The following is a 19,575-nucleotide window of genomic DNA, read 5'->3' as shown; positions in this document are numbered from 1 at the left end:
TCAATCCATTAATCTAATTGAACTTGGGAACTTATCTGCTTGAGTTAGTTATTTCTTTCTTCCTTGTTTTATTTATTTCCTTTCTTTTTCATTTCTGTTTTGTGTAGGAAAAATGAATTGGATCATTCAATCACCAATCCTCGTGGGATCGACCTCGCACTTACATATGCTATACTACCAAACGGCTCGTGCACTTGCGAGTATCACAAGTTGAGGATGCAACTGAATCCATTTTGGTGCAGCTGTATCTACACAACATGCCTCAAGTGGCTCAGAATGCAAAAAGGAATCATGTGATTCAGAATTCTACGTACGCATGTTCAAAATTGTGTTTGTAATCACATGGCATGGAATAAAATAAGCATTTGAGCCAAAATTTCTGATTGAGCAATCATGAATCAAATTTCTTATATGAAACACTGTTTATGAATAATGGAGATTTAAGATCAAACAATGTCATAAAGAAAAGTTGAAAGGGAAATAAAATAAAATAAAATAAATAAATAAATAAAATTCTACTAACAATAAAAGTTATACTAGCAATAGAAGTTGAAATAAACAAACCAAACAATCTTTTAATTAAAACCACTATAAATAAATAAATAAATAAATAAAATTTTGTGCAGGAAATTAAAAGAACATTTGGAATTTTTGCACCAGGTGTTCCAGACGCATCTTTAAGTTCTTATCCACCTTCAAATTCTGGTATCCACCCGTTTTCTTCTTGTACCTGTGCAGAATCCAACAAAGAAAAATTATAATTTACTTCAGAGTTTTGTGCAAAATCATAATCTTCATTGACCAAACAAGTTTGCAAAGAATCAGAAAAACAAGAAGAATCAAAACAATCTTGAACAATTGTATCAATCATGTCAACTTCTTCGTAATTTTCTTCGCTTTCAGGCTGTTTGCGTATGTTGAATATGTTGAGCTCCAATGTCATGTTCCCAAATGATAGTTGCATAAGTCCATTCCTGCAGTTAATATGAGCATTAGCTGTAGCAAGGAAAGGTCTTCCAAGAATAATAGGAATTTGAGAACTAGAATACGCAACTGGTTGAGTATCCAAAACTATAAAATCAACAGGAAAATAGAATTTGTCTACCTGAACAAGCACATCTTCCACCATACCTCTTGGAATTTTTACTGAACGATCAGCCAATTGCAATTTTACAGAGGTGGGTTTTAATTCACCAAGACCCAATTGCTTATAAACCGAGTAAGGCATCAAATTTACACTAGCACCCAAATCTAATAAAGCATGCTCAACATAAAAATTCCCAATAACACATGAAATTGTGGAACAACCTGGATCTTTATACTTGGGTGGAGTATTAGTTTGAATAATTGCACTTACATTTTAAGTTAAAAATGTGGTCTTTTGAACATTGTGCTTTCTTTTTACAGTGCATAAATCCTTTAAAAATTTTGCATATGAAGGAATTTGTTTGACAGTATCCAAAAGAGGGATATTGATTTTCACTTGTTTAAAAACCTCCAAAATTTCAGGATTTAAGTCTTTCTTAACTGCCTTAAGTGCTTGTGGAAATGGGACAGAGAGCAGTGTAAAGAAAATAACAGAGATGAAAAAGAACAAGTATGATTGAGAGGTTGATTTATGCAAGATTTGATTTAGAGAAAATTTAATTGATTAAAACACTAAGGCATTGGGTTTCCACTTTTAACATAAGCATGCAACTCTTAATAATTTCATCCACAAAATATTTTCCTTTGTAGTTGTTCAAAATAATTAAAGCCCTTTTTAATTTCCTTTAGAAGTATTCTAAGCATAACTTGTACCATTGGCAACAAACTATCAAAAAATAATCTTCATCAAAATTCTATTAATCTTTGGTAATTCTCTTCTCTTTTAAAAGCATGAAAGTTTTTACTACACAATGGGAAAAACATGATTGAACCCATGAAATAGATTATCAAACATTCATCAATTAATTAAAAAGAAAACTACAAATTCCATTTGAACAAAAACTACAAATTCACATTAAAGCTTAAGTTTGGATCAAACTAATAAAAATTACACAAGTATATTAAAAGCTTTCTCCCTAGCCTTAGCTAGGGAGTTAGTTCCCCATAATAAAATTAAACTAAAAACAGAAATTAAAACTTAGAAAGATGGAGGGAAGAGAGAAAGCTCAAGAGTTGTGGAGCTTGGTGTCGTTTGAAGGCTTGTAGAGCTTCCTATTTATAGCCTTAAATCTCAACAACTAGGGAAATATTAAAATCTAAAATTCTCATCTCATTCAATGCACAACCGTAACCCTCATCTTAATATTTCTTCTTTTCTTCAATTGTTGCTCCACTTCTACTTGCTTTTGTTATTCAATCCTTTCTTTTGGTTAAGTGTTGCACCTCTTATCATCATCCTTCATTTCATTTGCTTAACTCACAATTTTAATAGTTCATGATTCCACATCTTCAAGCCACCATCTTGTTTGTTGCTTCATCCACTCCATGCATGAATTGAATATGTCTTCCACTTGCCATCAAACCAATTGCCAATTTGCTTCCTTTATTTATTTCATAGTGTTGATGACTCCATTCTCCAAATTCTTCATCTTTTTGTTTCATTGGTTGTTGCATCCATTTGCCTACTAGCATCCAATGATCTTCTTCAACCTTAAGATGAAATCATCATCAATTATGTAATGGGTATGTAAGCAAGTGCAAAAGTGAAAAACAAACCTAATTAACTAAAATTGTAAGAAAATCAATTACTAACAAATATTTGTATGTGCTATCGTATAGTAGTGTAGCTCGGAAGTCCGAGTGTCGTATCCACAGAGAGCAGTGTAAAGAAAATAACAGAGATGAAAAAGAACAAGTGTGATTGAGAGGTTGATTTATGCAAGATTTGATTTAGAGAAAAATTAATTGATTAAAACACTAAGGCATTGGGTTTCCACTTTTAACATAAGCATGCAACTCTTAATAATTTGATCCACAAAATATTTTCCTTTGTAGTTGTTCAAAATAATTAAAGCCCTTTTTAATTTCCTTTAGAAGTATTCTAAGCATAACTTGTACCATTGGCAACAAACTATCAAAAAAATAATCTTCATCAAAATTCTATTAATCTAAGTAATTCTCTTCTCTTTTAAAAGCATGAAAGTTTTTACTACACAATGGGAAAAACATGATTGAACCCATGAAATAGATTATCAAACATTCATCAATTAATTAAAAAGAAAACTACAAATTCCATTTGAACAAAAACTACAAATTCACATTAAAGCTTAAGTTTGGATCAAACTAATAAAAGTTACACACTCATATTAAAGCTTTCTCCCTAGCCTTAGCTAGGGAGTTAGTTCCCCATAATAAAACTAAAAACAGAAATTAAACTTAGAAAGATATGGAGGAATGAGAGAAAGCTCAAGTTGTGAGGCTTCGTCTCTGAAGCTGCAGCAAAGACCTCTATTTATGGATGATTGGAATTGCTCATTGCCGCCAGCCCATCTCTGATCTTGTCATCAATTGATGCACACGTACCACATCCATTGCTTTTGTTATTCAATTCCATTTCTTTTGGTTGAGTGCAGCACCTTAAGGAAGTAAAGATGTATAGTTTATTTTAAGTTGACTGACCACTAACAATGATTCATCCCTTGGAAGCCAATCCCCACGGTTTCTCTCTCATTTTCTTCTATTTCTTTGGCTTTGCTGAACTTCTTTTTATCTGCTGGGTGGCACATCTCATCTTATTGACAATTAAATTCCTTCTCTTTCCTTTGTGCCTTATGCATTTTGTTTTATTTATATCAATGTCATTACCACTTCTTCATTCATTTATTTGTTTAATCCCAACTTCCATATGTTCAACGCCATCTAGTCTCCACCATTCTTCTTTCCTTGTTCTTGCTTGTTGCCAATCTGACCAAGAACCTACTAAGAGAAAGTAGTTATTTAATTTCCAATATTTTTATTAGCATAATGTCTAAACTTATAAAAATCAAACTTTAGCCTAAAAGCTCAAAATAACATAAATTAATGCACTAACAAATATATATTTAGGGATAGAAATTATAATAATTATGTACTTATCATTTCTCATAATAATTGAAACTTGCATATATGCGGCCATTGAATAACCTTAAAAAATCATTTGCTTAATTACATTTAAAAGTACCATTGAAAATAGGAAAAGTCCATTTTAAAAAAAAGTACAATCGAAGATGTTCCCAATTTTTTCCTCGATTTAATTTTTTTTTTCAGCTTTTTATTTTAATTTTATTATTGATTAATGAAGAACGAGATAATCGAACTAGAAAAAGGAAATACCACTAGAGAAATTGCATAACTCATGTAGGACCCACACATTTAAGAAGTTGAAGTACATACCCGTAATATCCACTTCACTTTTTGGGTTGTTTGCCCATTTATAGGCATTTGGGATTCAAAATGCAAAATAGTGAGTTATTGGGAGGGCGAGTCATATAGTAGGTATGGTATGATGTGACATATGGTGGGCATCCATTACATATAGTTTATAAGGCACATAATCCATATTCGACTTGTATTAGTCCCTATCTAATTAACTAAAGAGTACGGTTTAGGTATATGGCCCTATCTAATTAACTTAGTTCAATTATAATTTACCAAATCAGGAATGAGCCAGAAGAACCACTTATGTTACCATTTATATGACTTAACCACTAAATTTTTTTTCCTAATTATTAGGTGTGTGTGTGTAATAATATGAGTTGCAGTTGGATTCCCGTAGACTCGTCCCCAGAGTAGAATCCCACCAGTGGCTTGATGATCTGCACATCAACAAACAAACAAGAAAAGTTTAAAGCTCAAAACTCGAAAGAGCGCAGAGGGAAAGCGGAAAAGAAAAAAAACCTCCGTAAATTCTGCTTTGTTGTTCGCCTTTTGAGTTTCCTGTTTTCAAGCTATCATCCATGGAAGCCACGGTGAAGCGGGAGCTTCTGGAAACTTCTAATGTTCCACATCCTACGGGGAAACCAAACGGCGTCACTTCGAAGGTGGTGCCACCGCCAGGGTGGGTAATCGATCTGAGCACGAGTAGTAGCAGCAGCAGCAGTAGCGGCGAGTCGGACTCGGACGATTCGGACGATGTTGGCGGCGTTTCGGGGGGTTTGGCGAAGAAGAGGAAGCTAGACGGGATGGGTGTCGTTTTGCCGGTTGGTTTTCTGAGTCCTCTGCCGCCGGAAGGGGTGGCGCCGATGCTTCCGGGGCCAGAGGCGGTGGTAACGCGCGTCGAAAAGACTGGGGTGGTCAGCCAGCCTAGCTGTAAGCAGTTTTGGAAGGCTGGGGATTATGAGGGAGCTCCTTGTGGCAACTGGGATTCTACTGCTGGTAATCTAAAGCTCCTCTCTCGCTCTTCAAAATCTGCTACATTGTTCTCTTTGTGCTTCCTTTTTCTTGTTTTAGAAAGATTATCCTTGTCTTTGTTTATCTCTCGGTTGAAACAAATTACTATAATTGGTCCCCGCCTACGGATCATCCGACAATTTTCGCAAGTTTTTACCATGATCTGTTTGGTTTCCGATAAAATTTTAAATATTTTCGTCCTATGGATATGGAGACACTATGATGGAAGTTTACTGCTTCACTTAGTTAAAAGAGTCCTTCTTGACATGCAAGAGTGGGTTTTGCTTTGACATGGGGTTTATTGCCCAAATTGAAGAGTCTAGCATGATTAATGTTGCTTTTTATATGGATCAAGCATGGCTGCAAATATGATGTTTAACAAAGTTTACTTTTAAATATGCAGGTGGGATGGACCATGTCAGGGTTCATCCGAAGTTTTTGCATTCCAACGCAACAAGCCATAAGTGGGCTCTTGGAGGTAAATTTAATTGTTCCTGTGAAATGCTGGATTTTGATCTCTATGCTTAATGCTTGAGTGTAACCCTGTGATGTTTTGCAGCTTTTGCGGAGCTCTTAGACAATGCGTTGGATGAGGTAGCTTTTCGTTCATAATTTTCGTTATGTTTTTGTGTGCATGGGTTTTTTTCCTCACTGCTTGGACCTATTTCTTCATTTTAACCACAGGTTTGTAGTGGTGCGACATATGTTAACCTAGATATGGTTGAAAATAAGAAAGACCAAAGCAGAATGTTGCTGATTGAAGGTATTTTTCTGTTGGTTGTATTTTGGAGAATGCTAAGAGGTTTTACTTTTATTCATAATTTCTATTCTTTTTTTGTTGGGAAATCCATTTGATGTGTATTGCAGATAACGGTGGTGGGATGGATCCCGATAAGATGCGTCACTGCATGTCATTGGGGTATTCTGCGAAAAGCAAAGTCGCGAACACTATAGGGCAATGTATAACACCAGCATTAAACCAAATTGTCTTTGTTTTTCTATTTATAGATATATCTCCCAAAAATCATGTTAGTTGCTCGTTTATGCAGATGGAAATGGTTTTAAAACAAGCACCATGAGGCTCGGAGCAGATGTAATCGTGTTCTCTCGTTGCAGTGGAAAAGATGGAAAAAGGTTTCTTTCTGTTCATATTTGTTTATTGTTGTTTCTTTCACATTGCTTTTCCTGTTTGGTTAGTAATGGTTATTTTCTTCAGCTTATGTGGAAAGATGGATGGATTTATGAATTTGTAGTTGCGTGTAAGGTTGAGAAATAATGATTGCTTATAGACTTTTCTGCTTCCATCTCTTGTATCCACTTTGGCATGGAGAATGACTGTCTATAAAATGAGAATGATTAATTATCTTGGAACTATTAAGCAGTCAAATATGTATATCATTTGTTGCTCAAGTGGATTTAGACCTATTATGGTGAATGAGGCTTGTTTTCAGTTTATGTGACTGAAGCAGTATTAGTTAAAACCAGTACTTGAAAAAAAAGTGTGAAGAGAGTTATGTTATTTTGTATTTATGGTCATAGTTACCACTTTTCTCTCTCTTTTATTAAAAAAAATCCATTTTTTTCTTTTATGATTTTATTAATTTTTCTACTTCTGAAACTCATTGAGACATGTTGACATTGATTTTAGTGCAACACAGAGCATTGGATTGCTGTCTTACACATTTTTGAAGAGCACGGGAAAGGAAGATATTGTAGTTCCCATGGTAATGACATTTAACCCTTTCTATCTCATGGACTTCATACATATTCTCAAGTCTTTTTGTTTATTCAATGAGACTTCACACGTATTCAGTTGTCACATCAGTGAGGTAGGTCGGGATTTAACTGTTAATTGGAACTTAAAAAGCTGTGCTAGAATCAAAAGGGGAAACCTTATCTAGTGAGGTGCACGTTTTGAGGCATCATTGATGTATAAACCTTTTTGGGTTAGGTAAATATGTGGTTTTGCATCCATCTCTTTTTGAGCACCTTTGGTGCATTGCATGTTCACAACCTGAGGCATGAGTAGTGGTCGGCGGATAGGTGGTGTACATCCACTTCTATCACACCAGTCCTTAACAGTCTCAGCATGAACAATTTGATTTTAAGGGTGTTACATCAAGGACGTTAGCTGGGGGTTTTTGTTTGTTTATATAATGATTTTGCCCACAAGGTGTTTGGTATGTTTGGAGAGAAGAAAGAAGTAGGATGTTTGACATGGTGGATCATTTGGTTTTAGCAGTGGAGGATTCTTTTTTGGGGATACTGTCTTTTGGACGTAATTCTTTGTTATAATTGCTGTTAGATTTTACAATTCCTTTGTTTTTATTACCACTTGAGTGCTCGTATTTTGGATTTTCAATAAACTTATACAAATCCCTCGAAAAAGAATCATTGCTTAAGTTACATGATGATCCTTTATCAGTAAAGCAACCATAATTTGTAGATGTTCAATTGTTTGTATTTTGTTAAGATGGAATATGATTAGTGCGCTTTCTTATTTATTGCTAAGTTAGCATACCTGAATAAAAATGATGTCTTCTGTTGTGTGCATGAAATAAAAAGCTTGATTATGAGAGAAGACAAGGGGCTTGGAGCAAGATGTTACGATCCTCTCTAAGTGATTGGAACAAAAATGTGGAAACAATAGTTCAATGGTCACCATTTTCTAGTGAAGAAGACCTGCATCATCAGGTACTTCAATACTGTTGTAGGGCTTATACCAAATTGGTAAGATGGTATGGAACTATCATATGCAGATTTTTTTGTCATTGATTTTGTTATTTTTACCTACTATTTAGTTCTATATGATGAAAAACTCTGGCACCCGAATTATCATATACAACCTTTGGGAGGATGATGAAGGACAGCTGGAGCTGGATTTTGATGCTGATCCACATGTATGTTGATTCATGAGTTATATATATATTATCTTTTTTGTTCCAGTGGCTTCGCTATTCTAGCAGTTATATATGGTGTCTGATTTTGCAGGATATTCAAATTAGAGGTGTCAATCGAGCTGAAAAGAATATACAAATGGCTAAAGAATTTCCCAACTCTCGTTTTTTCTTGACCTACCGGCACTCATTGAGGGTAAAGTCAAATTTCTCCATCCTGGTTGCCCAACTATCATTTCCCAGTTCTTGATTGGGTCTTGGACCAGCGTTCAGAACCCTATATTATACAACACCCCTCCCCCACTCCTCTAGTCAGAGTCTTTGACTACACTATTTATTAGCCTAAGGTTATAATTTTTTTTTTTTTTTCCATATTAAGAATTAGGAGAGATTAGAATAAGAAATAAACTGAGTGTTGAGTGAAGAGAATTTTGTAACATGGGTCCTGTTCTGTTTTAAGACAGAATTAGTCTATATGTCAACTTTATTAATATGTTTCTTCATTTTTACTACAGAGCTATGCATCAATTCTCTATTTGCGGCTTCCTCATAACTTCCGAATCATTCTTCGTGGGAAGGATGTTGAGCACCACAACATAGTGAATGATATGATGATGTCACAGCAAGTCACATATCGGCCACAGCCTGGTGCTGATGGGATTCCAAAGGATTCAAATGTAATGTATTAAAAAAAATTAATTTACTAATCATGCTTACTTTTCCTGTTGTCTTTCTAATGGCATGCAACTCTCGTAATCAGATGGTTGCCGTTGTCACCATTGGGTTTGTGAAGGATGCAAAACATCACATCGATGTTCAAGGGTTCAATGTTTATCACAAAAATCGACTGATTAAGGTATTTTTAGTTTTAAACTTCATTATTTCTAAGTTTGTTGCCTTTTCAATGAAGTATTCACTCTTGGATTTCCTGTTTGAGCAATGATCTTTACATCAGTATTTAAGCACAAGTTGATAAACTTTGGAAGTTTTCTTACACGAAGTTCTTTTTTATACCCAGCCATTTTGGAGGCTTTGGAATGCTGCAGGAAGTGACGGCCGTGGTGTTATAGGTATTGTTTATGGATTCAAGTTCCCTCACTCTAAATATTAGCTGAAGTTGAGTTTTCTTCTGAGGCATTTTATTCTTGCAGGTCTCTTAGAAGCCAATTTTGTTGAACCAGCACATGATAAACAGGGTTTTGAGCGTACAACAGTTCTTTCAAGACTCGAGGGAAAATTAATAACCATGCAAAAGAATTACTGGTTTGTGCTTTAGCTTAATTGCGAACAATGCGTCCATACTTCTATGAGTTGCTTTGTTGTTTTGATACTCACAAATGGACATTCACTACTGCATATATAGGAATAATTATTGTCATAAAATAGGCTATGCTCCACGGCGTAATAAGAAGCTTATTAACGGCTCTGCAGACAAAGGTATGTCATGGACCCTGCATTCTTTTCGGCGGCCTTTCTTTTTGCTGTGGTCTATGCAGTTATGTAGTGATTCAAAAATTCAGTCAACCTTGTCAACTCATAAACATTTTTTTTCTTGTAGAGACTTCTGATTATTTTCCTGAAACTTCTCCCTCTAAAACGAATGGTGCAACTAAGTCAGGCAGCAAGAGACCATTATCAGTCCCTGACAAGCTCCGTTCACACGCATTTCAGAAAGTTGATTTAAAATCTTCGAAAAGATTTTCTAAACCAGCGTACCATGGGCATGCGACAGTACATATGTCCGATGAAGGCACACATAGAGTGCAAACGCCCACAAAATCTGGGGAAGGATCATCAAGTTCTTCTGAACCATCACCACCTTCGACAGCCATGTCTGATAAGCAAGTAAATGGCAGTAGTCATAAGGGATTTGCTACTAAAAAATATTCCGGGAAAGATGGCCAGCGTGTGACTCGGTTATCTTCATGCATGGAAGATATTCAATCTCAGCAAGATTGTTCGCCATGTGGGGGAACCAATCTGCCCACCTCACGTTCCAAGTCAAAGGTTACTTCCAGTCACTTCAGTTCCACTTATTGCTTTGCATTAGATGGTTATATTTCTGATGATAGGCTTTTGCTAATGGATTTTGTTCAATTGGCAGGGGAATAATGTCAATGGTGATTGTTCTGTCTTGGAGGGTGATTTAGGCGTAGTGGAGCAATTGAGAAAAGAGAATCGTGAACTGAAGGAAAGGTACTTGTTCTGTCCTTTTCACCACCACATATAAATATTTGTACGTCGCTTTATGTTTGCTTCAGTACTGTATCACCTTATTATTACTTGGCAGTCATCGTCAGCTCTTTCCTTCTATATAGATTGGAGAAAAAGGATGGAGCAGCTTCAGCTGATTTGCTGCAGGACTTGCAGTGTGAAAGGGATAGGTGCAAGTCACTTGAAACTCAGGTATTCATCGGCCTCTATTATCTATCCTCACCGAGAGGCTGGAAAAGTATGAAGTAGATTTAAGTAGCAGATTGTTCTCTTCGCATTCTATTTATATTTTATCATTACTTCCTGGTCTTGTGATCAGCTCCAAGCGGCACAACAAAAAATTGTGGAAATGAACAAGGAACAAGAGACTCTAATTGGGATATTCTCCGAGGAGAGGGAACGACGAGACAATGAAGAGGCCAATTTGAGAAAGAAGCTGCAGGTCAGCCCAGTTTGAGTAGTGTTTTGTTCACATGTTTCACTTTTTAAGGTTGTTTTCCACCTTATTTGCTTGCTGTTTTTTTAGGATGCATCCAATACGATTGAAGAATTGCTGGACAAGGTAAGGGCGCTGGAAGTAATGAAGTCTGCTAGTTTCAAATCCAATAGATAAGCTCTCTCGCCATTGTATTCAGTAGGTCTTTAGGACACGGTGGAATGTAGTTTGACCCGAATTTCAGAAGTAGCCTAACGTAGATCAGGAATTCTTTGGATGGTTGGTGAACATGCCTAGCTTTGTTTCTCACTAGTGCCTTGCTAGATGTTGTAATGCAAAAGGAAAGCAAAGAGAGGGATGATATGAACTATGTAAGCATCAATATGTGATGTATTTTTGTGCCAAGATTTGGATCAGAATGATGCGGTGTTGGAAGTATTGTATAGAGGTACAGGGGTTTTATATCTACTCTTTTCTTCTCCAGATCCCGTTACATTGTCTTTGCATTCTCCGAGTAATGTTGGGCCTTAAAGTTATAGACACCCTCACTATAAAATTTCGCTAGAGTATTATATATCTCATCACGGATTGGGCTTTGCTGGTGGAACTTCTCAAATTTTTAATAGGTTCGACCCAAAATTCAATAGATAAATTAGAAGTGGACTATCTATTTCCACCCTAAAAGAAAGGTAAGAAGTGTAGGTTTTGTTTTGGATTTGGAGTGCTTATGGAAGTCTTAAAAACGCTTTTCTCAAAAGAGCTAAAAACGCCTTTGAATTTCCAGTGAATGGCAAAATATGTCTAGAAGCGTTTTTAGTGTTCTCTGAAGATGGTACTGGTATGTGTTTCTTCATGAAGTGCTTGGATTTTCTTATAACGGTATACTTTTAACAAAAACTGATACAAATATCCTTCAAATAAAAGCATTTCCAAATGGACGCCTGAATTTAATCAAAATTATATAATTCCGGATTTTAATGTAGGATCAATTTGAGATCATATTCATATCTTGCATTGAAAAATTATCTATAGGTTATATGTACTTGAATTCATCGAATTAAGTATATTTCTATAATTTTCAAAACTACTTTAATTATTAATTGTTTCATAAACAATTTTGTGTTTTTAGGACATTTCCTATTAAGAGAGGTAATAACATATTAAACGCACACACACTCTACACAAATACTATGACTCAAATCGAGGATCTTTGCTGGGGGAGCAATTTCTCAAAACCACTACATTAATGAATCATTTGCTATACAAAATCATTTATTCAAACTAGAATGAATTGTTTTAGTAGTCTGTTAGCAGCATACAAACCAGTCCATATCCATTTACCGAAAAATACAAAATTTGACAATGTCCATGGTCCTAATATTTTCACGAAAATGTCCATGTCCGTGTCCTAAAACAGTAACAAAAACACACGTGTACGAGCAAAATGGCAAATGTCATCCGTGTGGTCCCTGGACCCACATCATACCTGAACATTCCCCGCTAAATCGGATAAAAATTTCCTAATGGTATTCATTTTCCATCAGTTAACAGTTTAACAAACCCCACGTGTGCACTTTATTTAATTTTCCATTTAATCAAATATTAATCTCTCCCCAAAAAAATCCAAAAATCCAAAAAATAATCAGTATATAATAATTACCCCTTGCCGCTTTTACCACTCACTCCAGACCCAGACCAGAGCACACGACTTCCCACCTTCCTCTTCGATCCACCACCTGCAAAACCCTAATTACAGGTACGTATACGTGGCCTATACATACATATATATATATATATATGTATGTATATTATACTCGTGTTGTGTATATCTGTGCTTGAGATGAGAACAATAAATGCGTATGGCAATTCGATCGGCTTTAGCGGATTGTGGTGTTTTGTCATTTAAAGCTTTTTACGATTTGCTCTGCCATTTTGTCTCGCTCTTGGAGCTTCTGCAGTCTCTCTCTCTCTCCTTCTCTCTCTCTGCAAGAACCAACAATGTCTGCCTCTCTCTGCAACTTTGCTCTGTGTATGTTTGTGTGCTCTGTGTCCCTTTGTTATCCTGTACTACTAGTACTACTATTTACAGTCTATTAAAACTCTATCTCTTTTTCTTTCTCCTCTAATTTCGCTGCCTAAACATTCCCGGAAAATCCCCATTTTCCCACACACGCATTGCCATTGCAGTTTTCAATTTGCACCGAAACGCATCCTTTTTCTGTGTTTATTTATGTTCAAAATCAAACACCACCTGCAATTCTGAACCTTCTGGTCTTCAAAACTTCAAATCGCCGTCGTTTTGCCTATTGCATAGCCTATGGTAAAGCCTAGCGTATAGCCTATAGCCTCATTAGCCCCGTGAGTTTTTCCCACTTTATACAAAGTCAAATCTCAGCTCTCTCTCTCTCTCCCTCCTTCTCCAAATCGACGGTTATTCTTTCTTTGACTGATTGAGATCAATTGATTTTGATGTGATATAAATTCATCGGTTCCTTCAATCTCTCTCTCTGACTCTCTATTTTCAATGCAGAGCTTTTAGCTTTTAGCTTCTGCTTATCGTCCAAGCTTGCAGAGGAAGCTTCAGCTTCAGCCTCTTCATATTCCAGGGCGGGCCAAGGTTTTCAACTCGCTCGTCAACTCAGCGCTCACTCTCGAAACCGAGTTCGTTCTCAACTCGACTCGCTCGTCCACTCAACGCGATGATGATGACTCGGCGAGTCGGTGTGGTCGTTACGTCGTCTTTGCTCGTCTTCTTCGCAGTAGTGGCTGCAGTACTGCTGTTCGTGCCTGCGTTTGACCATGGTACGTGTACGGACGCCTTTGGATCTTACTGAAGAAGATTCACGCACGCCACGATTTTCTCAGATTCCACATTCCTTTTGATTTTCGTTATTTAATTATTACTTTAATTTTTTATATATTAAATCCGCTTTTCTGTTTTTTGTTTTGTTTGTTCTTGGCATCTCTTTCACAAACACAAGGGGTCCATGTGTTTGTCTTTTCTGCATTTCAACATGATGACCAAATCCAATGATTTAGCATTTTCCTCCTCTTCTTTTTTACGCATTTTAATTTTTGAATTTTGTTTTCCAGCTGTGTTCATGAGCATCCGCCATGGTTCCATGGGTTCAAGCTCGTCTGGTGCAGGAAACAACACTCTCACTGCAACCCACCGCAAGCTTCTTCTTCGTGGTAAGAAATCAACCAATTAAATAAAAATTCTTGGCATTATTTAATTTAATTTAATTTCTTCAATTCGGTATCTATTGGACAATTGAAATGCATGGAGGTTTCCGGATTTATTATATTTGTTCTAAAATAGTGATGCTGAGAGCTGAGAGCTGAGTGCTGGGAGGGGCAACCAGAATTCGGTACCCATTTGCTCGCAAATGAATTTTGGTAGTCTGGGTCAGATGGGTGGGGTTGGGTGTCAGAGGTGCATACCCCATTTGCTGGTTAAGGCTATGCTAACGTGCACCGTTAGCGATTTGTCTTTGCCCCTCCGGGCAACATTTGCTGTCCATATGGGCATCTTTTGAATGGGATCTCAATATCCCATCAAATTTTCATTCCTTGTTTTGGTACCTATTTGAAAATACACACAATTTTATGTACATGGCTACATGCTTGCTTTGGTGTCTATAAATATTTTCTTGAAATTTGTGTGTATAAAGCCCAATTGGGTGCATAAAATTTGCCCGACTTCAATTTGCAAGCTGGCTGCCGATTTTAATTTTTGCATTGAATTTCAATTGCACCTTGTCTCTTTCTTCTCTTTTTTTTTTCTTTTTTTCCGTAAGTGGCTGTTTGACAGATGGAAATGTCACTCTATAAGTGAAAAGGCGTGTTGACTAAAAGCGCTTTACTTTTTTCTTGAATGTTAATTTTCCAATACCCAAAAGTTAAGCTTAAAGCTGAAAAGCAGAGATGAATAGATGATACAATGAAAGCAAAGCAGAAGGTTCATGGTCCCATCCCATCCCTTCTCTCTCTCTCTCTCTCTCTAAATTTAGCCTTTTTGGGGTTTAGATTTGTTTGTTTTCACTTTTCATGTATAATTCCTGTGAATCACCTATCAAAAGTGTGTTTTGTCCGCAGATGTCCTCCCTCCCCGCCAGCCCTAGTGGAAGGCTTGGTCGGTTTGCATTGTATTGTCTAATTGGATGCGCTGCACCCTAATTTCAATGCCTAAACACCCTTTTTTTTATTTTCCTCTCTTTTTCTTTCTTTAATTTTTAATTGTGTTTTGCTTTCAATTGTTTAGCGACAGAAATGGAGGAACCAAACAGAATTCCAGGAGAAAAGTGTAGCAAGGCAGACATAGTGATAAACCAGGGTCCCACGGGCCCACTGCCAAGTGGTATTCCCACCTACACCGTTGAGATCATGAACGTGTGTGCCAGCGGCTGTGATATCTCTCGCATCCACGTCACCTGTGGTTGGTTCAGCTCGGCTCGGCTTGTGAACCCAAGGATCTTCAAGCGCCTTCACTACAACGACTGCCTTGTGAACGATGGCAAGCCTCTGGTCAATGGCGGTACACTGTCCTTTCAATACGCCAATACTTTCCTCTACCACCTCTCAGTTTCCACCGTTTCATGCTCTTAATATCTCAATAGTAGCAAAAGATCACCTTACTATAATATCACACGACATGACAACAACAAAAACGACAATTATATAAAGCACCTAAAGCAGGATTTAGTATAGCTAAGCTAGTTTTGAGCTTTCCTAAAGAGACCCATTTTGTCCTTTTCTGTTTTTGGATGGTTTCAACTCTTTTCTGGGATTTGTATACTTGAAATGGTGTTTTGGGTGGTGGATTGGCTGAAGATGGATTAGGGTAGAAATGCAAGGTGGTGTCATGGTGACACAGAGAGAGAGAGAGAGAGAGAGAGAGAGACATGGCTGGGCCTGGAACTACAAATTGAGTTTTTTTGACATGTTTTGGGTTTCTCTCCTGTGTATATAGTAACATACTATAGACTATAGTATAGGATATGGTTTACTGTCATTACTTTGTTGGAGATGCGAAAACTCAAATTGTGATATTAAAGGAATATTCCTTTTGGTATAATGTTTCTGAAAAATATGGGGCAAAGAGATTTATTGCTGACACCGATCTGCTCTGTCAAGCTTGTCATCTTTGGTTGTTTCCTTACATAATATCAAAGGCCATTTACCCTTCAAACGACATGTTCACTCACATATTCGTAATCAAATTTTTTTATAAAAATAGTTGACTTCCAATTACAATTTATGAATTATCTTGCGTTTACTTAATCATTTGGGAATGAACGCATAAGTGGGGTTCACGTAATATTAGGAACTCAACTCGTGATTTTAAAAGAATTGAACTCTTGGCTACTGCATGTGCTCTTCTTTTTCTAATGTTGAATACTCTACTCAAATTGGAATCAATAACAAATTAGCATCTCACATTTTGATGTCAAAGGATTCGGCATTGGGTTTGGGAGAAAGAAAAAGAAAAGTACACAAAATATTCATTTCCAATGCCATGCCAGAATTGTGATTGGATGGTCAAAGCCCCAATAATGCAATATTTTATTTGCATTCACCTTATGTTTTATTACCAAGAAATATATGTGCACTGTAGCAGTTGGGTTGGGGCCACGTCGGGAGGCTCAGAGTTAGGCCCAACTCTGTTGACTTTCAAAAATGCCCGACCCGAACCGACCCGGTACGACCGGAACCCGGCCCACATGGCTTGCTATGTAATCCGTAGTCTAAGGTCGTGGTCTTACTCGTACGTACACTTATCTACTTCTTGACCGAAATAGCTCCAGCAAGAGAGAGACAGAGCTTGAGAGCGATCATGGCTAACACAATCCCTGGGGTGGCTGTAGGGCTGTCCCGCTCGACTCCGAAGCTTTCTCAGAGACCCAGTTCACGATTTTCACAATCGTCTCGGCGTTTTTGCACTGTCAAAATGGCCGTCTCTCTCGACGAGAAGAAGAAGAGTTTCACTCTCGAGAAATCTGAGCAGGCTTTCAAAGCCGCCAAGGTGCAGTTTCCATATTGTCTAAATCTCTTTTCTTTTCCAATAGCTGTTAAGGATTTTGAGTGAGGTCGGATGTAGATTTCTAGTGATCCGTTAGGAGTATGAGAAAGATAAGTAGAGAAGCTGGAATCTTGGGATTGATTTGTAATGGTGAGTTTTAGTTGATTTGGAGATGTGGGTTTGGCTTAGAAATATTGGAATTTCTGGGTTTTTAGATTACAGGTGAATATATTTGATGTTGCAACTGAAGCTTTAGTCTTGATGATGTTTTAACAAGCGTGGGAATTTGAATTTGGGTTATCCAATTCCAGTTTTTTTAAAGTTCTGATTGCTTACGATGAAATTCAAATCTTTTAGTAATTGAAAAGTGGGATCCGAACTCAAATGGTTATGTTGAGTTGCTATATTTTAGGATATGTGTCATTTTAACTTTTTATACATCAGATGTTGAATAGAAGAAATTGCTTCAAAATCTGTTATTGCTGCTTGCTGACGCAGTTTTTTTTTGTAGGAGTTGATGCCTGGAGGTGTGAATTCCCCTGTACGTGCCTTTAAGTCTGTTGGCGGACAACCTATTGTGATTGATTCTGTCAAGGGCTCTCACATGTGGGACATAGATGGCAATGAGTATATTGATTACGTGGGTTCCTGGGGACCTGCGATAATCGGCCATGCGGATGATGAGGTATTATTCTCTGTTCTTGAAATCTATTATGAATTTCACTTGCTTTTGTTGACAGTCTTGATCCAAGGATCAATTCACATTGTTTCTGTTATTGTTTTGGAGAACAGAACTGACTTATTTCTTTCTTTCTCTCATTATATTTTTCGACCGAGTTTTGTATAAATATGTAATATAGTTTCTCTAATACCACATACTCATTTCTCCCAAAGGAGTTACATATTTTAGTACAATGATGTAGGCACCTCATTTTTTATTAAGGAGAATCGCCCATGGTAAGTCCTTAATAAGGCTAGCACATAGGCATCTCAAGTTAAAAATCCCTCTCCCGGACAAAATAGAAAGATAAAAAAGAATTGACTGTTAATCTTCACCTTGTCAATTCGTAGTAGCAAAGATAGTTATTATATAACTCAATTATCTCGGATTAACACTTACTTTCAGGTACTTGCAGCTCTGGCTGAAACGATGAAGAAAGGAACAAGCTTTGGTGCACCTTGTCTTCTAGAGAATGTTCTTGCAGAAATGGTGATCTCCGCTGTTCCAAGCATAGAAATGGTCCGATTTGTCAACTCAGGCACAGAAGCATGCATGGGTGTGCTCCGCCTGGCTCGTGCATACACTAGCCGACCAAAGATCATTAAGTTTGAGGGCTGTTACCATGGCCATGCCGATCCATTCCTTGTCAAGGCTGGTAGTGGAGTGGCCACATTAGGACTTCCAGACTCACCAGGTGTTCCTAAAGCAGCCACTATTGACACTCTAACGGCCCCCTACAATGACTTGTCAGCAGTGGAAGCGCTTTTTGAAAGTCACAAAGGAGAAATTGCTGGAATCATCCTTGAACCTGTTGTTGGGAACTCTGGCTTCATTGTTCCGAAATCTGATTTCCTTAATGGCATACGCAAACTCACCAAAGAACATGGCGCTCTCCTCATTTTTGATGAAGTCATGACTGGATTCCGTTTGTCTTATGGCGGAGCACAGGAGTATTTTGGCATTACTCCTGATTTAACAACACTTGGAAAGATCATTGGTGGTGGCCTGCCAGTTGGTGCATATGGTGGAAGGCGGGAGATTATGGAAATTGTGGCACCAGCAGGACCAATGTACCAGGCTGGGACCTTGAGTGGAAATCCATTAGCAATGACTGCTGGGATTCATACTCTTAAGAGGTTGAAGGAGCCAGGAAGTTACGAACACCTGAATAAGATCACAAGTGAACTCATTCAAGGTATAATAGATTCTGGGAAGAGGGCTGGGCATGCAATATGTGGTGGGTATATAAGCGGGATGTTTGGTTTTTTCTTCACTGAAGGGCCTGTCTACAACTTTGATGACGCAAAAAAGAGTGACACTGCAAAGTTTGCAAAGTTTTACAGGGGACTACTGGAGGAAGGCGTATACCTTGCTCCTTCCCAGTTTGAGGCTGGGTTTACAAGCTTGGCTCATACTCATGAAGACATCCAAAATACAATAGCCGCTGCAGATAGAGTTTTTAGGCAGATTTAGAAAAATCCATTGTTTCTCTTTACTATTATTTTCTTTGATTTCCCCTGTTGCAGGATTGCAAAATTTGTAGGTGATCCTGAGAGAGTCGATTTGTTTGTTATCTTCCGTCAGAACCCGTGTCTTTGTTATTTAAAGTTTTTGTACTTTAGTAGCTGTTGAGTGTAGTATCTGATCTTAAGCTAGTATACAATCTCGGAAATTTCTTTGTTCTCAACCGGTTTCTGTACCCTCTGTTTCTCTTTACCTTGACACATGGTTATCTTGTAGACTATCTAGAATTACAACAGATTATATTACACAAGAGGCTTGCTAATTGCCCTCCTAACTCAATCGTTCATTCATGGAAGCATGGTCCTTGTTCATGAGATTTGAACTCGAAACCTCCTCCAATAAAGATTAGAACAAAACCTTTGATCCACTTATCAACAAAGTTATCGTGCAGAATTAGTGAGAGAAT

General features: G+C 37.4%; 4 protein-coding genes across 6 annotated transcripts; 3 read left to right on the top strand and 1 right to left on the bottom strand.

Annotated features, from left to right (window-relative positions):
* Positions 1-685: 685 nt before the first annotated feature.
* LOC148294555 (uncharacterized) lies at positions 686-1,228 on the bottom strand. Its single transcript, XM_088253797.1, has one exon. The coding sequence runs from the start codon at positions 1,226-1,228 to the stop codon at positions 686-688; it is 543 nt and encodes a 180-aa protein (XP_088109923.1).
* Positions 1,229-4,729: 3,501 nt separating this feature from the next.
* Positions 4,730-11,385, top strand: LOC110757539 (protein MICRORCHIDIA 7-like). The gene is made up of 20 exons (XM_021959193.2): positions 4,730-5,340; positions 5,759-5,833; positions 5,915-5,949; positions 6,040-6,118; positions 6,223-6,315; positions 6,405-6,489; positions 7,004-7,079; positions 7,921-8,049; positions 8,157-8,255; positions 8,347-8,448; positions 8,768-8,929; positions 9,013-9,108; positions 9,271-9,322; positions 9,404-9,515; positions 9,616-9,689; positions 9,811-10,259; positions 10,357-10,448; positions 10,571-10,658; positions 10,786-10,908; positions 10,993-11,385. Exons 1-20 carry the CDS (start codon positions 4,923-4,925, stop codon positions 11,077-11,079), a joined length of 2,526 nt encoding a protein of 841 aa, XP_021814885.2. The 5' UTR covers positions 4,730-4,922; the 3' UTR covers positions 11,080-11,385.
* Positions 11,386-12,584: 1,199 nt separating this feature from the next.
* Positions 12,585-15,857, top strand: LOC110757386 (protein TAPETUM DETERMINANT 1-like). Of its 3 annotated transcripts, none has more exons than XM_021958984.2 (4): positions 12,585-12,658; positions 13,433-13,704; positions 13,996-14,094; positions 15,167-15,857. In XM_021958984.2, exons 2-4 carry the CDS (start codon positions 13,602-13,604, stop codon positions 15,508-15,510), a joined length of 546 nt encoding a protein of 181 aa, XP_021814676.1. In that variant the 5' UTR covers positions 12,585-12,658; positions 13,433-13,601; the 3' UTR covers positions 15,511-15,857. The 3 variants fall into 3 exon arrangements, with proteins under 3 accessions (XP_021814676.1, XP_021814682.1, XP_088109215.1); XM_021958990.2 differs by lacking the exon at positions 12,585-12,658 and adding an exon at positions 12,800-12,931; XM_088253089.1 differs by lacking the exon at positions 12,585-12,658 and adding an exon at positions 12,944-13,260.
* An 809-nt stretch (positions 15,858-16,666) lies between these two features.
* LOC110757149 (glutamate-1-semialdehyde 2,1-aminomutase, chloroplastic) lies at positions 16,667-19,332 on the top strand. The gene is made up of 3 exons (XM_021958708.2): positions 16,667-16,927; positions 17,436-17,609; positions 18,051-19,332. Exons 1-3 carry the CDS (start codon positions 16,739-16,741, stop codon positions 19,116-19,118), a joined length of 1,431 nt encoding a protein of 476 aa, XP_021814400.2. The 5' UTR covers positions 16,667-16,738; the 3' UTR covers positions 19,119-19,332.
* The last annotated feature ends 243 nt before the right edge of the window (positions 19,333-19,575 follow it).

Source organism: Prunus avium, chromosome 5, assembly GCF_965620075.1.
Source record: "Prunus avium chromosome 5, drPruAviu1.hap1.1, whole genome shotgun sequence".
Taxonomy (NCBI): domain Eukaryota; kingdom Viridiplantae; phylum Streptophyta; class Magnoliopsida; order Rosales; family Rosaceae; genus Prunus; species Prunus avium.
Note: the sequence above shows the minus strand (reverse complement) of the source record. Positions and strands in the feature narration are given on the sequence as shown.

Coding starts and splice junctions, on each gene's coding strand:
- LOC110757539 (XM_021959193.2), top strand. CDS start 4,923: ATGGAAGCCACGGTGAAGCGGGAGCTTCTGGAAACTTCTAATGTTCCA. Junction 6,119..6,222: donor CAGAATGTTGCTGATTGAAG/GTATTTTTCTGT, acceptor TGTGTATTGCAG/ATAACGGTGGTGGGATGGAT. Junction 6,316..6,404: donor CGCGAACACTATAGGGCAAT/GTATAACACCAG, acceptor TCGTTTATGCAG/ATGGAAATGGTTTTAAAACA.
- LOC110757386 (XM_021958984.2), top strand. CDS start 13,602: ATGATGATGACTCGGCGAGTCGGTGTGGTCGTTACGTCGTCTTTGCTC. Junction 13,705..13,995: donor CGTGCCTGCGTTTGACCATG/GTACGTGTACGG, acceptor TTTGTTTTCCAG/CTGTGTTCATGAGCATCCGC. Junction 14,095..15,166: donor CCGCAAGCTTCTTCTTCGTG/GTAAGAAATCAA, acceptor TCAATTGTTTAG/CGACAGAAATGGAGGAACCA.
- LOC148294555 (XM_088253797.1), bottom strand. CDS start 1,228: ATGCCTTACTCGGTTTATAAGCAATTGGGTCTTGGTGAATTAAAACCC.
- LOC110757149 (XM_021958708.2), top strand. CDS start 16,739: ATGGCTAACACAATCCCTGGGGTGGCTGTAGGGCTGTCCCGCTCGACT. Junction 16,928..17,435: donor AGGCTTTCAAAGCCGCCAAG/GTGCAGTTTCCA, acceptor TTTTTTTTGTAG/GAGTTGATGCCTGGAGGTGT. Junction 17,610..18,050: donor TCGGCCATGCGGATGATGAG/GTATTATTCTCT, acceptor ACTTACTTTCAG/GTACTTGCAGCTCTGGCTGA.